Source organism: Salvelinus alpinus, chromosome 31 (assembly GCF_045679555.1).
Source record: "Salvelinus alpinus chromosome 31, SLU_Salpinus.1, whole genome shotgun sequence".
In the NCBI taxonomy this organism is placed as follows: domain Eukaryota; kingdom Metazoa; phylum Chordata; class Actinopteri; order Salmoniformes; family Salmonidae; genus Salvelinus; species Salvelinus alpinus.
In genome coordinates, this window is record NC_092116.1 from 26,552,286 (window position 1) to 26,572,288 (window position 20,003).

Here is a 20,003-nt window from a genome sequence, read left to right on the forward strand (position 1 = left end):
AGAAAGCGAAAGAGAGAGAGCGGGAGAGAGAGAAAGCGAAAGAGAGAGAGCGGGAGAGAGAGAAAGCGAAAGAGAGAGAGCGGGAGAGAGAGAAAGCGAAAGAGAGAGAGCGGGAGAGAAAGCGAAAGAGAGAGCGCGGGAGAGAAAGCGAAAGAGAGAGCGCGGGAGAGAGAGCGCGGGAGAGAGAGCGCGGGAGAGAGAGAGCGGGAGAGAGAGAGAGAGAGAGAGAGAGAGAGAGAGCGGGAGAGAGAGAGCGGGAGAGAGAGAGCGGGAGAGAGAGAGCGGGAGAGAGAGCGGGAGAGAGAGAGCGGGAGAGAGAGCGGGAGAGAGAGCGGGAGAGAGCGAGAGAGAGCGAGAGAGAGCGAGAGAGAGCGAGAGAGAGCGGGAGGGAGAGAGGGAGAGAGCGGGAGAGAACGAGAGAGCGGGAGAGAGAGCGGGAGAGAGAGCGGGAGAGAGAGCGGGAGAGAGCGGGAGAGAGCGGGAGAGAGCAGGAGAGAGCAGGAGAGAGCAGGAGAGAACGAGAGAACGAGAGAGCAGGAGAGAACGAGAGAGCAGGAGAGAACGAGAGAGCAGGAGAGAACGAGAGAAAAGAGAGAAAAGAGAGAGAGAGCCTTTGAGCCAAACTCATTTGATGGAAACCACCACAGTACCCCAGTGAAACCTCCCCCACCCCACTAAAATGGAGAAAATCTGAGACCACAGCCGTGTGGGCGTGTTGAATCACGCGCTAATAAGTGTGTGTTGTAGCATATATCATACCTTGCAGAGCACCTTTGTCCAAGAAGTTGTTCAAGTTGAACAGGGTGTTTCTAGAAGCCAGATACTGGATAAGACGCTGAGAAAAATGGAAGAAAAAAAAGTCAGAAGTCTCAGGTCAGAATTAAGGAGTTACTGACTTAAACAGGGTCAGAAAAATCCCATGTCAGTGTCCAAAATACCACCCTATTCACTGTGCATCTCACTACTTCAACCTGGGCCCATAGGGCTCTTTAATACAACTACTGCGCTATTTAGGGAACAGGGCACTATTTGAGATACATCCCATCTCTTTAAGTATCACCATGGACTACATTCAATTGGCAGGGATGAGGGACACACACACAGGGATGAGGGACACACAGGGATGAGGGACACACAGGGATGAGGGACACACAGGGATGAGGGACACACAGGGATGAGGGACACACAGGGATGAGGGACACACAGGGATGAGGGACACACAGGGATGAGGGACACACACAAAGGGCTGGGAATTCCCGGAAAAGAGGAGCGCTCTGCTGAGACAGGAGCAGTCTGGAACATCAACGTTCCTAGCTGATGTTCCCCATCTATCCCGGCTGGTTCAGACGGAGCGTCTCAGAACGAGGGGGATTCGCACGATGCTAGCCGACACTAATATCCATCACACTTCTGTGACAGACAAACTCTCCTCAGAAAACATGAAGGACTACAAACTGACCTTGATCTCTTCAGCGTTTAGAGAAATTAGGAAGATGTCGTCATGAGGATTTTTTTTTTAAGGACTGGTATGAGAGCCGAGGAAAACGTGCTCTGTGGATTGGGTGTGTGCATCTGTGATTGCATGCATGTGTGTATAGCTAACTAAGCATTTGGCCTGTGGCAAAGTAAATTCATTTAAAAAGCATTGGCCCAGGTTGTTAAAATTCTTAACCCCCTTTCTGCATCCCAGAGGGCTCTGGTTAAATATAGTACACTATACATAAAATAGGGTGGCATTCAGGACACACACACGGATTACTTGTGCTTGGGGACATTTGGTGACTTTATTGCCACGGAGAAGAGAGAGAGAGCGCGGAGAGAGTGAGGAGCGGAGAGAGAGCGAGGAGCTGAGAGCGGAGAGAGCGAGGAGCTGAGAGCGGAGAGAGCGAGGAGCTGAGAGCGAGGAGCTGAGAGCGAGGAGCTGAGAGCGGAGAGAGAGAGGGGAGCGCGGAAAGAGAGCATAGATAGAGAGCTGAGAGAGAGCGTAGAGAGAGAGAGAGAGGAGCTGAGAGAGAGCGTAGAGAGAGAGAGAGAGGAGCTGAGAGAGAGCGTAGAGAGAGAGAGAGCGGAGCTGAGAGAGAGCGTAGAGAGAGAGAGAGCGGAGCTGAGAGAGAGCGTAGAGAGAGAGCGGAGCTGAGAGAGAGCGTAGAGAGAGAGCGGAGCTGAGAGAGAGCGTAGAGAGAGAGCGGAGCTGAGAGAGAGCGTAGAGAGAGAGCGGAGCTGAGAGAGAGCGTAGAGAGAGAGAGAGAGCGGAGCTGAGAGAGAGCGTAGAGAGAGAGAGAGAGGAGCTGAGAGAGAGCGTAGAGAGAGAGAGAGAGGAGCTGAGAGCGTAGAGAGAGAGGAGCTGAGAGCGTAGAGAGAGAGGAGCTGAGAGCGTAGAGAGAGAGAGGAGCTGAGAGCGTAGAGAGAGAGGAGCTGAGAGCGTAGAGAGAGAGAGGAGCTGAGAGCGTAGAGAGAGAGAGGAGCTGAGAGCGTAGAGAGAGGAGCTGAGAGCGTAGAGAGAGAGAGGAGCTGAGAGCGTAGAGAGAGAGAGGAGCTGAGAGCGTAGAGAGAGGAGCTGAGAGAGTAGAGAGAGAGAGGAGCTGAGAGAGTAGAGAGAGAGAGGAGCTGAGAGAGTAGAGAGAGAGAGGAGCTGAGAGCGTAGAGAGAGAGAGGAGCTGAGAGCGTAGAGAGAGAGGAGCGGAGAGCGTAGAGAGAGAAAGAGGAGCTGAGAGCGTAGAGAGAGAAAGAGGAGCTGAGAGCGTAGAGAGAGAAAGAGGAGCTGAGAGCGTAGAGAGAGAGAGAGAGGAGCTGAGAGCGTAGAGAGAGAGGAGCGGAGAGCGTAGAGAGAGAGAGAGAGGAGCTGAGAGCGTAGAGAGAGAGAGGAGCTGAGAGCGTAGAGAGAGAGAGAGAGGAGCTGAGAGCGGAGAGAGAGAGCGGAGCTGAGAGCGTAGAGAGAGAGAAAGAGAGGAGAGAGCGGAGCTGAGAGCGGTAAGAGCGAGCGGAAAGAGTGCAACAGGACCACACAACACAATTGGCCCAGAGCTCATGTGATCTTGTAGATTAGAGAGAATTCATGAGTATTGCTTTCATTGGAGCGTTCACTCAACTTGCTTAAATTCAATTGATATGCATCAAATGGGTTGAATAGTTCCAAATGAAATCAAGACCACTTGAATATAGGAAATCAGGGCAAGATGGAGACATGGGAACCTATGTCTATCCCGCTCGGTATATTTATATGTAAACTCAGCAAAAAAAAGAAACGTCCTCTCACTGTCAATTGCGTTTATTTTCAGCAAACTTAACATGTGTAAATATTTGTATGAACATAAGATTCAACAACTGACAAACTGAACAAGTTCCACAGACATGTGACGAACATAAATTCAATTATGTGTCCCTGAACAAAGGGGGGGGGGGGGGTCAATGCAGCTGGTGGCCACACTAGATATTAAGTACTGCAGTGCATCTCCTCCTCATGGACTGCACCAGATTTGCCAGTTCTTGCTGTGAGATGTTACCCCACTCTTCCACCAAGGCACCTGCAAGTTCCCGGACACTTCTGGGGGGGAAGGGGGGGTAGGGGTCTCACCCTCCAATCCAACAGGTCCCAGACGTGCTCAATGGGATTGAGATCCGGGCTCTTCGCTGGCCATGACAGAACACTAACATTCCTGTCTTGCAGGAAATCACGCACAGAACGAGCAATATGGCTGGTGGCATTGTCATGCTGGAGGGTCATGTCAGGATGAGCCTGCAGGAAGGGTACCACATGAGGGAGGAGGATGTCTTCCCTGTAACGCACAGCTTTGAGATTGTCTGCAATGACAACAAGCTCGGTCCGATGATGCTGTGTCACACCGCCCCAGATCATGACGGACCCTCCACTTCCAAATTGATCCTGCTCCAGAGTACAGGCCTCGGTGTAACACTCATTCCCTCTATGATAAACGAGAATCCGACCATCACCCCTGGTGAGACAAAAACACGACTCGTCAGTGAAGAGCACTTTTTGCCAGTCCTGTCTGGTCCAGCGATGGTGGGTTTGTGTTCATAGGCGACGTTGTTGCCAGTGATGTCTGGTGAGGACCTGCCTTACAACAGGCCTACAAGCCCTCAGTCCAGCCTCTCTCAGCCTATTGCGGACAGTCTGAGCACTGATGGAGGGATTGTGCATTCCTGCTGTAACTCGGGCAGTTGTTGTTGCCATCCTGTACCTGTCCCGCAGGTGTGATGTTCGAATGTACCGATCCCATGCAGGTGTTGTTACACGTGGTCTGCCACTGCGAGGACGATCAGCTGTACGTCCTGTCTCCCTGTCTTAGGCGTCTCACAGTACGGACATTGCAATTTATTGCCCTGGCCATATCTGCAGTCCTCATGCCTCCTTGCAGCATGCCTAAGGCACGTTCACGCAGATGAGCATGGCGTCTAAATGTTGGTGTTTTTCAGAGTCAGTAGAAAGGCCACTTTTGGTGTCCTAAGTTTTCATAACTGACTCTAATTGCCTACCGTCTGTAAGCTGTTAAGTGTCTTAACGACCGTTCCACAGGCGCATGTTCATTAATTGTTTATGGTTCATTGAACAAGCATGAGAAACAGTGTTTAAACCCTTTACAATGAAGATCTGTGAAGTTATTTGGATTTTTACAAATGATCTTTCAAAGACAGGGTCCTGAAAAAGGGACGTTTATTTTGTTGCTGAGTTTATCTATTCTTATTCCCTTTAGATGTGTGTACTAGGTAGTTGTGGAATTGTTAGATTACTTGTTAGATATTATGCACTGTCGGAACTAGAAGCACAAGCATTTCGCTACACTCGCAGTAACATCTGCTAACCATATGTATGTGACCAATAACATTTGATTTGAGAGGAGGATGGGAGAAGAGAGGGGAAAAGAGAGGAGGGGAAAAGAGAGGAGAAGAGGGGAAGCTGCGAAGAGGGGAAGCGGCGAAAAGGGGAAGCGGAGAGGCCTTGAAACGGATTCAGAAGCAGTCTACTAGCCCGTCAAATAATTAATGTTGGAATAACGGTTGACTGTGTCAGAGGGAAAACGACATCTATTATTAACACATGAGTCTTCAATGAGAAAGCCCTCGCTCTAACTGACCTCTCTCTCTCTCTCGTTCTCTCCGCATTTCTGTCTCCCTCTCTCTCGATCCGTCTCGCTCCCCTCCCCTCTCGCTCTGGTTCAAAAACTAGCTAGCTATAGCTCTCATTAAACCAATCCCTCTCTCTAGCACTCCTCCTCCCCCTCTAGTTCAGTCGTCTTTAACCCCGTCTTTTCAAAACTCGAAATAAAAGACGTATAAAAAAAAGCATTGCTGTTTCTGCTTACGATTTGAAAGTTACAAGCAAATAAAGAGAGAAAGGAACGCGTCTTGAAAGAAAAAAAAGTGTTTTTCTTTAGGAGAAAGTTTGCAGTTACCACTGAAACCAAAGAGCACCTCCCGACAGAAGTTTATATTAACTGAAAAAAAACGAGAGAAAAAAAGTGTTTTATATATATAAAATCACACACACAACATAGTACCCTACGGATTGCATCAGAGGATAGTGAGACGAAGTTGGAGTGGTAGGATAGCTGAACGACAGAGGGGGTGAGAGCTAAGATATGACTGTGAGAAAGGGTTAGTGTTAAAGAGCTGAATTCATTCAGTCGACCGGTCGATTGTCTGTACAATAGGCTGTTGGTCGACCGAGATTTCTTCCGTCGAGCAGTAGCAAAAAAATATATATAATTTCCTGTCTGAGTGGACTAATCCATTGTGGAGGCGATGGGGAAGGCAGTCCATCACTAAGACATGCCCTACTGAAATTGTACACTGAACTAAAATAAACATGCAACAAATTAAAAGATTTTTACTGAGGTACAGCTCATATATGGAATTCAGTTAAATGAAAAAAAAAGGCCCTAATCTATGGATTTCACATGACTGGGAATACAGCTATGCATCAGTCGGTTACAGATACCTTGGGCGTGAATCAGAAAACCAGTCAGTACGTGGTGTGACCACCATTAGCCTCATGCAGGGTGACAAATCTCCTTCACATAGAGTTGATCAGGCTGTTGATTGTGGCCTGTAGAATGTTGTCCCACTCCTCAATGACTGTGCGAAGTTGCTGGATATTGGCGGGAACTGGAACATTCGGTCATACACGTCGATCCAGAGCATCCCAAAGGAGCTCAATGGGTGACAGTACCAGTCAGAAGTTTGGACACCTACTCATTTAAGGGTTCATTTATTTTTTTACTATTTTCTACATTGTAGAATAATAGTGAATACATCAACACTATGAAATAACACATATGGAATCATGTAGTAACCAAAAAAAAGTGTTAAAATATTTAATTTATTTCAGATTCTAGGGTAGCCACCCTTTGCCTTGATGACAGCTTTACACTCTCTTGGCATTCTCTCAACCAGCTTCACAATGCACCTTCACAATGCTTTCCAACAGTCTTGAAGGAGTTCCCACATTTGCTGAGCACTTGTTGGCTGCTTTTCCTTCGGTCTGCGGTTCAACTCATCCCAAACCATCTCACTTGGGTTGAGTTCGGGGGAATGTGGAGGCCAGGTCATCTGATGCAGCACTCCATCACTCTCCTTCTTGGTAAAATAGCCTTCACACAGCCTGGCGGTGTTGGGTCATTATCCTGTTGAAAAACAAATGATAGTCCCACTAAGCGCAAACCAGATGGCATGGCATATCGCTGCAGAATGCTGTGGTAGCCATGCTGGTTAAGTGTGCCTTGAATTCTAAATAAATCCCTGACAGCGTCACCGGCAAAGCACCCCCACCCCTCCTCCTCCATGCTTCACTGTGGGAACCACAAGTGGAGATCCGTTCACCTACTCTGCGTCACAAAGACACGGCGGCTGGAACCAAAAATGTCTTAACAGATTTCCACCGGTCTAATGTCCATTGCTCAGATTTCTTGGCCCAAGCAAGTCTCTTCTTTGTCCTTTAGTAGTGGTTTCTTTGCAGCAATTTGGCCATGAAGGCCTGATTCACGCAGTCTCCTCTGAACAGTTGATGTTGAGACGTGTCTGTTACTTTACTCTGTGAAGCATTTATTTGGGCTGCAATTCGAGGTGCACTTAACTCTAATGAAGTTATCCTCTGCAGCAGAGGTAACTCTGGGTCTTCCTTTCCTGTGGCGGTCCTCATGAGAGACAGTTTCATCATAGTGATTGATTGTTTTTGCTACTGCACTTGAAGAAACTTAAGTTATTGAAATGTTCTGCAATGACTGACCTTCATGTCTTAAAGTGATGGACTGTTGTTTCTCTTTGCTTATTTGAGCTGTTCTTGCCATAATATGGACTTGGTCTTTTACCAAATAGGGCTCTCTTCTGTATACTCCCCCTACCTTGTCACAACACAACTGATTGGTTTCAAAAGCATTAAGGAAAGATATTCCATAAATTAACTTTTAACAAGGCATGCCTGTTAATTGCAATGCATTCCAGGTGACTACCTCATGAAGCTGGTTGAGAGAATGCCAAGAGTATGCAAACAGAGAATGTTATTTCATAGTTTTGATGTCTTCCCTATTATTCTGAAATGTTGAAAATAGTCCAAATAAAAGATCCTGAAATGAGTAGGTGTGTCCAAACCTTTGACAGGTACTGCATGTCTGGTGAGTATGCAGGTCATGGAAGAACTGGGACATTTTCAGCTTCCAGGAATCGTGTACAGATCCTTGCGACATGGGGCCGTGTGCATTATCACACTGAAACATGAGGTGCTGGCGGCAGATGAATGGCACGACAATGGGCCTCAGGATCTCGATACGGTATCTCTGTGCATTCAAATTGCCAAAGATAAAATGCAATTGTGTTCATTGGCCATAGCTTATGCCTGCCCATACCACAACGGGACACAATGATGACATCAGCAAACCACACTACACCATACACAGGGTCTGCCATCTGCCTGGTACAAATCCGGGATTCATCCGTGAACAGCACACATCCCCAGCGTGCTCCATCGAAAGTCAACATTTACCCACTGAAGTCGTTTACGACGCCGAACTGCAGTCAGGTCAAGACCCCGGTAAGGACGACGAGCTTCCCTGAGACGGTTTCTGATCGTTTGTGCAGAAATTCTTAGGTTGTGAAAACCAACACTTTCATCAGCTGTCTGGGTGGCTGGTCTCAGACGATCCCGCAGGTGAAGAAGTCGCATGTGGAGGTCCTGGGTTGGCGTGGTTACACATGGTCTGCGGTTGTGAGGCCGGTTGGATGTACTGCCAAATGTTCTAAATCAACGTTGGAGGCGGCTTATGGTAAAGAAATTAACACTACATTCACTGGCAACAGCTCTGGTGGACATTCCTGCAGTCAGCATAACTGCACATTTTAGAGTGGCCTTTTATTGTCCCCAGCACAAGGTGCACCCGTGTAATGATCATTAATATCAGCTTGATATACCACACCTGTGAGGTGGATGGATTATCTTGGCAAAGGAGAAATGCTCATTAACAGGGACGTAAACAGATTTGTGCTAAAAACCTGTTAGAAATAATATTTTTGTGCATATGGAACATTTCTGGGATCTTTTTATTCAGCTCATGAAAAATGGGACCTACACTTTACATGTCGCGTTTTATATTTCGTTCAATGTAGTTTGTTTGCTGGGCGGTGCGACAGTGTGTGGTAGTGACGAGGGGGCGGGTAATGGTGTGTGGGCTCCTGTTACCACTGTGGCAGAACTACCGATGACCTGTACGATGACAACCCCAACACACACACACAGATGTACGATGACAACCCCAACACACAGATGTACGATGACAACCCCAACACAGATGTACGATGACAACCCCAACACACACACAGATGTACGATGACAACCCCAACACACACACACAGATGTACGATGACAACCCCAACACACACACAGATGTACGATGACAACCCCAACACACACACAGATGTACGATGACAACCCCAACACACACACAGATGTACGATGACAACCCCAACACACACACACAGATGTACGATGACAACCCCAACACACACACAGATGTACGATGACAACCCCAACACACACACACAGATGTACGATGACAACCCCAACACAGATGTACAGATGTACAACCCCAACACCAACACACACACAGATGTACGATGACAACCCCAACACACACACACAGATGTACGATGACAACCCCAACACACACACACAGATGTACGATGACAACCCCAACACACACACACAGATGTACGATGACAACCCCAACACACACACAGATGTACGATGACAACCCCAACACACACACAGATGTACGATGACAACCCCAACACACACACAGATGTACGATGACAACCCCAACACACACACAGATGTACGATGACAACCCCAACACACACACACAGATGTACGATGACAACCCCAACACACACACACAGATGTACGATGACAACCCCAACACACACACACAGATGTACGATGACAACCCCAACACACACACACAGATGTACGATGACAACCCCAACACACACACAGATGTACGATGACAACCCCAACACACAGATGTACGATGACAACCCCAACACACAGATGTACGATGACAACCCCAACACACACACACAGATGTACGATGACAACCCCAACACACACACACAGATGTACGATGACAACCCCAACACACACACAGATGTACGATGACAACCCCAGCACACACACACAGATGTACGATGACAACCCCAGCACACACACACAGATGTACGATGACAACCCCAGCACACACACACAGATGTACGATGACAACCCCAACACACACACACAGATGTACGATGACAACCCCAACACACACACACAGATGTACGATGACAACCCCAACACACAGATGTACGATGACAACCCCAACACACACACACAGATGTACGATGACAACCCCAACACACACACACAGATGTACGATGACAACCCCAACACACACACACAGATGTACGATGACAACCCCAACACACACACAGATGTACGATGACAACCCCAACACACACACAGATGTACGATGACAACCCCAACACACACACAGATGTACGATGACAACCCCAACACACACACAGATGTACGATGACAACCCCAACACACAGATGTACGATGACAACCCCAACACACACACACACAGATGTACGATGACAACCCCAACACACACACACAGATGTACGATGACAACCCCAGCACACACACACAGATGTACGATGACAACCCCAACACACACACAGATGTACGATGACAACCCCAACACACACACACAGATGTACGATGACAACCCCAGCACACACACAGATGTACGATGACAACCCCAACACACACACACAGATGTACGATGACAACCCCAACACACACACACAGATGTACGATGACAACCCCAACACACACACAGATGTACGATGACAACCCCAACACACACACAGATGTACGATGACAACCCCAACACACACACACAGATGTACGATGACAACCCCAACACACACACACAGATGTACGATGACAACCCCAACACACACACACAGATGTACGATGACAACCCCAACACACACACACAGATGTACGATGACAACCCCAACACACACACACAGATGTACGATGACAACCCCAGCACACACACACACACAGATGTACGATGACAAACCCAACACACACACACAGATGTACGATGACAACCCCAACACACACACACAGATGTACGATGACAACCCCAACACACACACACAGATGTACGATGACAACCCCAACACACACACACAGATGTACGATGACAACCCCAACACACACACACAGATGTACGATGACAACCCCAACACACACACAGATGTACGATGACAACCCCAACACACACACAGATGTACGATGACAACCCCAACACACACACAGATGTACGATGACAACCCCAACACACACACACAGATGTACGATGACAACCCCAACACACACACACAGATGTACGATGACAACCCCAACACACACACAGATGTACGATGACAACCCCAACACACACACAGATGTACGATGACAACCCCAACACACACACAGATGTACGATGACAACCCCAACACACAGATGTACGATGACAACCCCAACACACAGATGTACGATGACAACCCCAACACACAGATGTACGATGACAACCCCAACACACACAGATGTACGATGACAACCCCAACACACACACAGATGTACGATGACAACCCCAACACACACACAGATGTACGATGACAACCCCAACACACACACAGATGTACGATGACAACCCCAACACACACACAGATGTACGATGACAACCCCAACACACACACAGATGTACGATGACAACCCCAACACACACACACAGATGTACGATGACAACCCCAACACACACACAGATGTACGATGACAACCCCAACACACACACAGATGTACGATGACAACCCCAACACACACACACAGATGTACGATGACAACCCCAACACACACACACAGATGTACGATGACAACCCCAACACACACACAGATGTACGATGACAACCCCAACACACAGATGTACGATGACAACCCCAACACACAGATGTACGATGACAACCCCAACACACAGATGTACGATGACAACCCCAACACACACACACAGATGTACGATGACAACCCCAACACACACACAGATGTACGATGACAACCCCAACACACACACAGATGTACGATGACAACCCCAGCACACACACACAGATGTACGATGACAACCCCAACACACACACACAGATGTACGATGACAACCCCAACACACACACACAGATGTACGATGACAACCCCAACACACACACACAGATGTACGATGACAACCCCAACACACACACACAGATATACGATGACAACCCCAACACACACACAAAGATGTACGATGACAACCCCAACACACACACACAGATGTACGATGACAACCCCAACACACACACAGATGTACGATGACAACCCCAACACACACACAGATGTACGATGACAACCCCAACACACACACAGATGTACGATGACAACCCTAGCACACACACAGATGTACGATGACAACCCCAACACACACAGATGTACGATGACAACCCCAACACACACACACAGATGTACGATGACAACCCCAACACACACACAGATGTACGATGACAACCCCAGCACACACACAGATGTACGATGACAACCCCAACACACACACACAGATGTACGATGACAACCCCAAAACACACACAGATGTACGATGACAACCCCAACACACACACAGATGTACGATGACAACCCCAACACACACACAGACGTTGGTGGTTGAATCTGTACGACTGGGTCGATGATGCAGCCACAATGACTCACTGTTAGTGACGCTGATCTAAACCCTTACACACACACACCTCTATCGATTAGTAACGGACGTTTACTCCAGAAGAAAAATACCATGCAGCATTTCCCCTGAAGGCAGAAAGGAAAGAGGGAGGGAGGGAGAGAAGAGAGCTGGTCAGTGGTGCGAGTCAGACACCTACTTTATAAAAAGCTATTATTACCACAGGGCCAATATGCCATTCTAGAACGAGGGGGCTCACAAACCATTCTAGAACGAGGGGGCTCACAAACCATTCTAGAACGAGGGGGCTCACAAACCATTCTAGAACGAGGGGGCTCACAAACCATTCTAGAACGAGGGGGCTCACAAACCATTCTAGAAAGTACAAGCATTTGTAACCCCCCTGACAATCTGTCTGCAGGAACTGATTGCAGTGCTGGAATAGAATTCTGACTTCTACAACTTGTAGACCAACACTAATCAAAAGTGTGTGGGGGGGGGGGGGGGGGCTTGACAATGCTTGTTCTCATCCATGAAAAGCGAAAACATTTTCCGGAAAACAAGAATAGATTTAACGCCGACAAAGTATTCACACCTTTTAACTTTTCCACATTTTGTTGTGTTACAAAGTGGGATTCAATTGAGATGGTGTCACTGATCTACAAATTAAACAATTCAAAGCTGAAATGTCTTGAGTCAATACGTATTCAACCCCTTTGTTATGGCAAGCCTAAATAAGTTCAGGAGTAAAAATGTGCTTAACAAGTCACATAATAAATTGCATGGACTCATCCCGTGTTCAATAATATGGGTAAAATGATTTTTGTATAACTACGCCATCTCTGTACCCGACACATACAATTATCAGGCGGCAGGTAGCCTACTGGTTAGAGCGTTGGACTTGTAACCGGAAGGTTGCAAGATCGAATCCCCGAGCGGACAAGGTAAAAATCTGTCGTTCTGCCCCTGAACAAGGAACACTGTTCCTAGGCCATCAAGAACAAATTCTTATTTTCAATAACTGACTTGCCTAGTTAAATAAAGGTAAAATAAATACAAATCTGTAAGGTCCCTCAGTCAAGCAGTGAATTTCAAGCACAGATTCAAGCACAAAGACAAGGGAGGTCTATCCAATGCCTCTCGAAGAGGGGCACCCATTGGTACAACAAAAACAAAGCAGTCGCTGAATATCCCTTTGAGCACAATGAAGTTATAAATTAGGACTTGGATCAATATCATTACACCCAGTCCCTGCAAAGATACAGGTGTCCTTCCTAACGCAGTTGCCTGAGAGGAAGGAAACTGCTCAGGGATTTCACCATGAGGCCAATGGTGACTTTATAACAGTTACAGAGTTTAATGGCTGTGATATCAGAAAACTGAGGATGAATCAACAACAATGCACAATATTGCTAAATGACTGAGTGAAATAAAGGAAGCCTGTACAGAATAAAAATGTTACAAAATATGCATCCTGTTTGCAATGTGGCTAAGAAATTAACTTTATGTCCTGAATACAAAGTGTTACATTTGGGGCAAATCCAACACGTCACTGAGTACCACTCTTCATATTTTCAAACATGGTGGTGGCTGCATCAGACAACAACTAGGGAGTTTTTTATTAGGACAAAGGGAAACAGAATACAGCTACAACCACAGGCAAAATCCTAGAGGAAAACCTGGTTTAGTCGGCTTTCCAACAGACCTTAAACACGAGGCCAAATGTACACAGGAGTTGCTTACCAAGACGACATTGAATGTTCCTGAGGCCTAATCACTTAAAATCAGCTTGAAAATCTATGGCATGTCTTGAAAAGGGCTGTCTACCAATTATCAACTTGACAGAGACTTAAGAATATATTTTTTTTTAAAAGGGCAAATATTGTACAATCCAGGTGTGCAAAGTTCTTAATTAACAGACTAGGCCAAAAAGACTCACAGCTGTAATCCCCGCCAAAAGGTGCTTCTACAAAGTATTGACTCAGGAGTGTGACTACTTACGTAAATTAGATATCTGTATTTATTTTTCAAAACATTTGCAAACATTTCTAGAAACATGTTTTCACTTTGCCATTATAGGGAATTGTGTGTAGAAGCGTGAGAAAATCGATTTCATAAATTTTCAATTCAGGCTGTAACAAAATGTGGAAACATTGAATACTTTCCGAAGGCACTGTTAGTTGTCCGAATGGACAAGTAAAAATAAATACAAATATCAAACAATTACTACGATCATAATTGGATCAGAGAGGCCAACATTAGAATATTCAAATACATTTGTATTTATGTACATTAAACAAGCCTACAGGTCAAAGTGTAGTTGAGATGCATATTGGCTACAGCCTCATGTCCAAACAGATACCGACATGAGGCCCAATAAAAATGTAGCCAAACTTTAAATGAGACTTATTTACATCACCCACCTTGAATCTGACCAGAGGCCGTCAGTATTTTGAAACGATTTAACCATAAACTTAACTTTTAAACCTAGGCATTTTATGAAGCAAGTCTAACCTTGTTTCGAAGTAGCCTAGACAAAAACCGCCCATGCAGGTTTTTTTTATTTTTTTTATTTCACCCTTATTTAACCAGGTAGGCAAATTGAGAACACGTTCTCATTTACAATTGCGACCTGGCCAAGATAAAGCAAAGCAGTTTGATACATACAACAACACATAGTTACACATGGAGTAAAACAAACATACAGTCAATAATACAGTGAAAAATAAGTCTATATACAATGTGAGCAAGTGAGGTGAGATAAGGGAGGTGAAGGCAAACAAAATATATATAAAAATAAATAAAAATATAAAAAGGCCATGGTGGCGAAGTAAATACAATATAGCAAGTAAAAAAAACACTGGAATGGTTGGTTTGCAGTGGAAGAAAGTGCAAAGTAGAGAGAGAGATAATGGGGTGCAAAGGAGCAAAAATAAATAAATGAATACAGTAGGTAAAGAGGTAGTTGTTTGGGCTAAATTATAGATGGGCTATGTACAGGTGCAGTAATCTATGAGCTGCTCTGACAGCTGGTGCTTAAAGCTAGTGAGGGAGATAAGTGTTTCCAGTTTCAGAGATTTTTGTAGTTTGTTCCAGTCATTGTTAATGATAACCCTAGTCATATGAGTAACCCATGCTAGTTAATGCATCTTTAGATCTCCCCTTAACATCTAATGGATATTTTAATCTGTCAGATGAAACCGCTGGCATGTGCCTTTGAGAAAAGTGTGTTCCCCACTAATTGTATTTTGGAACATCTGCAGCCATGTGCGCATTGTTGAGCTTATACAGAAATAAACTTTCAAATATTGAAGGTAAATGGTATGATTTGTTGCTTATTTTATTTTTTTATTGTTATTGTTATTTTTTTATGTGCAGTGGGTCTGTTGTCCCAGAGTCTGTTTGGAACCATAGACATATGCATTTTCCTTTAATAGTCCCAGGGACTACCTTACATTTTGAGCACCGGAGGGAATTATTTCATAAAAACATGCAAAAAGTATTTGGTTGTAATTGTAATATTTTACAGACTACCAAAAGGTGGCCAAAGATCCTCCAGGAGAACCTTAAAATCAGTTGTATTTTGATAAAGGCTCGACTATGCGTCAGAAGCCAATAGGCATTGTAGCCTACATGTGTCTGATGGTACGGTCTCTATGGTAAAAAACTCTATGGCAACATTCAATAACGTAAAAACAGTGTTACAGATCGTCTTGTATTTTTGGATAAGCGACTTGAGCTTGGACAAGTAAAAGAAATGTCCTTGTCAAAAGGACTAGTGGCTAAAACATGTTTTATGTCAAGCCCTGGTGTGTGTGTGTGCACATTCTGCTGGGCTGGGCCAGGAGCTCAGAGACTGGGTGTTTTAAGATAAAGGGCACACCCCTCCCTCCGTTGTCCCTTTTAGATTCATCATTCCTGTACACCCCACCACACCTCGTGTCCATCCTACCATTGAGTATGCGTCTCTAGATTATTGTGCTTGGCGACCTCCATTAGTCAGTTTGAACCTACCCGTGATAACAGATTCTCAGAGCTCTCCTCTATCTCCCCTCTGACACAACAGTCACGGTCAACGCTTTTCTACAGATATTTTTTTTCCTCTGACACTCCCGCCTTCTCTTACCCTCTTTACATCTCTTGCTAGCGCTCAGCCTTCCTCTCTGTCGCTCTCCAGCTCCCTCACGCTTTGTCCTTTTCACCCTCTCTCTCTCCTCTATTCATTCCCTCTCCTCCATCTCTCCTTCACTTCCCTTCTCTCCCCCATCCTTCTCTCTCTCCTCTATTCTCTCCCTTCCAGGGTTATTAGTAGTTTTATTGACGACACAATCTTCCAGTGGCGTCACTGAAGCAGATTGGCCCATTCTCTCTCTCCTTTGACTCACTCCATCTCCCTTTCTTTTCATTTTGTCCCCCTCCATTCGCTCTCTCCTCCTCTACCTCTTTCTTCTAGTAACGTCACTGAGGCAGATTGGTCCATTCAGTATCTGGGACAGCAGGGAAGTGACTCAGTGTTAGTATAGTTTAGAAACCGGGTGTTAATGGAAACTGATTGATAGCTGGGAGTTATAGAACCACAATCCCAGCATTCTCCGGGTAATGCCTGTTAAAAGACATGCTCCGGAACATTGGCGACCACTAACTCTTATTTAAACCTCCCGTTCTGGGCTTGATGTGTCAATGTGTAGTTCATACATGCATAAACCATGAGAAGAATTACAGTCTTGCCTCAATTAGCAACAAAACCCGTAGTTTGAAGACAACTTTTTCTGGTAGCTGCAACCCGCTGTTTCCCCTTAATTTTCCCCCACGTGGGCCAGCCCCCTAACAATTAGAGTTCAACCAATGAGCTTCATGTGAGTGACAGCCAGCAAGAGGCACGTCAAACACACATGGCAGAGCGAGCAATGACGTGGTGCACATATCTGCACACAATGTGACGTAGTAAACCATTTTTGGGGACCAATTTTAGCTTGTGAGCTTTCAGAACTACTGGCTAAAAAGTAAATCAGAAGTAGATGAGAATCTAACAATTAACAAGTTCATTAGGTATATCAATACGCATCCACTGTCTCACAGCCCAGCCAGTCAATTTATAAAGTTAATCTCCCCTGGAAAAATAGAATCTAGACAACATTTCCCCATGCTACTAGGCTGGCAATGCTGGCAATGCTACTTGGCTGGCAACTTCAGAATCTCAGAACTCAATGTAATAACGTTTTGAATGAAAACTTTTTTTAATACATGTCGGCAACTGTTTTATGAAAGCAATAAGGCCACGAACCCGGGACTTATTGAGAGTAACACCCTCCAAAGGGCCTTGGCTTCGCCTCGGGCATAAGAACACCCCTTAGTTGGGAGTTAGCACACAATAATCCCCAGGTTCTCGTGCCTTATTGCTTAAATATAAAACACACACATTCACTATGCCCCCCTTTCTACATCTGTATACCTCGCTCTCTCAAGGTGGGAGACCGAACATGTGCTTAGCATAAGCATTCTATCAGTGTCCTCGCTCCGCCCAGCCAGGGAGGGGTGGTACTGGGCCTGGGCAACGGAGCGGTCCTCCGGCCTGGGCAACGGAGCGGTCCTCCGGCCTGGGCAACGGAGCGGTCTCCAGCCTGGGCAACGGAGCGGTCTCCCAGCATATCCTCTATCACTCCTATATCCTCCCCCGACCTTACTGTAGTGCCCTCCATAACTCCATCTCTTTTGCCCTTGGGTTGGGGGGGATGGAAGCAGACCCTCTCCCAGTCTACCCTCTCTAGAGTAACCTTGTTCAGGCTCAGGTGCAGTATAGTACAGTCAGCAGTCAGACTTCAAGACTCCCAGGAGGGCGGCCCAGTAACCGGAGTAGCCGCGGCCAGGACCAGAGCACCTGAGGGGAGGCTTGAGGCGGCGGGCTGGGTGGATGCCCTGGTTCTCCCTCTCCTGCTCATTGTCTAAGGCTTCCTGTAATCTGGTTGTTTTGGTACACTGCGGCCTGCCTACACTCACCACACACAGGAAACGACTGGGACAAAACACTCAGTATAACTGGGACTGCACACACACAAACGACGCGTGTACATACAGTTGAAGTCAGAAGTTTACATACACCTTAGCCAAATACATTTAAACTCAGTTACACAATTCCTGATATGTAAAAATTCCCTGTTTTAGGTCAGTTAGGATCACCACTTTATTTTAAGAAGGTGAAATGTCAGAATAATAGTAGAGAGAATGATTTATTTCAGCTTTTATTTCTTTCATCACATTCCCAGTGGGTCAGACGTTTACATACACTCAGTTAGTATTTGGTAGCATTACCTTTAAATTGTTAAATTGTTTAAGCTTCCCACAAGCTTCCCACAATAAGTTGGGTGGATTTTGGCCCATTCCTCCTGACAGAGCTGGTGTAAGAGTCAGGTTTGTAGGCCTCCTTGCTCGCACACGCTTTTTCAGTTCTGCCCAAAAATGTTCTATGGAATTGAGGTCAGGGCTTTGTGATGGCCACTCCAATAATTTGACTTTGTTGTCCTTAAGCCATGTTGCCACATCTTTGGAAGTATGCTTGGGGTCCTTGTCCATTTGGAAGACCCATTTGCAATCAAGCTTTAACTTCCTGACTGATGTCTTGAGATGTTGCTTCAATATATCCACATAACTTTCCTTCCTCATGAAGCCATCTATTATGTGAAGTGCACCAGTCCCTCCTGCAGCAAAGCACCCCTACAACATGATTCTGCCACCACCGTGCATCACGTTTGGGATGGTGTTCTTCGGCTTGCAAGCATCCCCCTTTTTCCTCCAAACATAACGATGGTCATTATGGCCAAACAGTTCTATTTTTGTTTCATCAGACCAGAGGACATTTCTCCAAAAAGTATGATTTGTCCCCATGTGCAGTTGCAAACCGTAGTCTGGCTTTTTTATGGCGGTTTTGGAGCAGTGGCTTCTTCCATGCCGAGTGGCTTTTCAGGTTGTGTCGATATAGGACTCGTTTTACTGTGGATATAGATACTTTTGTACCTGTTTCCTCCAGCATCTTCACAAGGTCCTTTATAATTATAAGTGAAATAATCTGTCTGTAAACAATTGTTAGAAAAATTACTTGTGTCATGCACGAAGTAGATGTCCTAAACGACTTGCCAAAACTATAGTTTGTTAACTTCTTATGGCTGCAGGGGCAGTATTGAGTAGCTTGGATGAAAGGTGCACAGAGGTGCCCAGAGTAAACGGCCTGCTCCTCAGTCATAGTTGCTAATATATGCATATTATTATTAGTATTGGATAGAAAACACTCTGAAGTTTCTAAAAATGTTTGAATTATGTCTGTGAGTAAAACAGAACTCTTATGGCAGGCAAAAACCTGAGAAAAAGTGGAAACTCTGAGGCTGGTAGATTTTCAACCAAGCTCCCATTGAAATCACAACGAGATATGGATGAGTTTTCACTTCCTACGGCTTCCACTAGATGTCAACAGTCTGTAGAACTTTGATGACTCTACTGTCTCCTTCGGCCCCCCTTCACAGTAATGAGTCACCACTGCCATGAGGTGACCATTCTTTGACCATGCGCGTTCACATAAGGGGGAGCTCCGTTCCATCGCTCATCTGAAGTCAATGTAATTCTCCGGTTGGAACGTTATTCAAGATTTATGTTAACAACATTCTAAAGATTGATACAATACATCGTTTGACATGTTTCTACGGACTGTTACGG

At 45.8% G+C, this 20,003-nt stretch overlaps 1 protein-coding gene across 12 annotated transcripts in view; it reads right to left on the reverse strand.

The window, feature by feature from the left end:
* LOC139561485 (phosphatidylinositol-binding clathrin assembly protein-like) overlaps positions 1-20,003 on the reverse strand; it is a 78,867-nt gene that overhangs the window by 40,601 nt on the left and 18,263 nt on the right. For all 12 annotated transcript variants that reach the window (XM_071378623.1, XM_071378614.1, XM_071378621.1 and 9 more), the window contains exon 3: positions 760-835. In XM_071378623.1, coding sequence (XP_071234724.1) covers positions 760-835 — 76 coding nt within the window. The remainder of the gene's footprint in view (positions 1-759; positions 836-20,003) is intronic.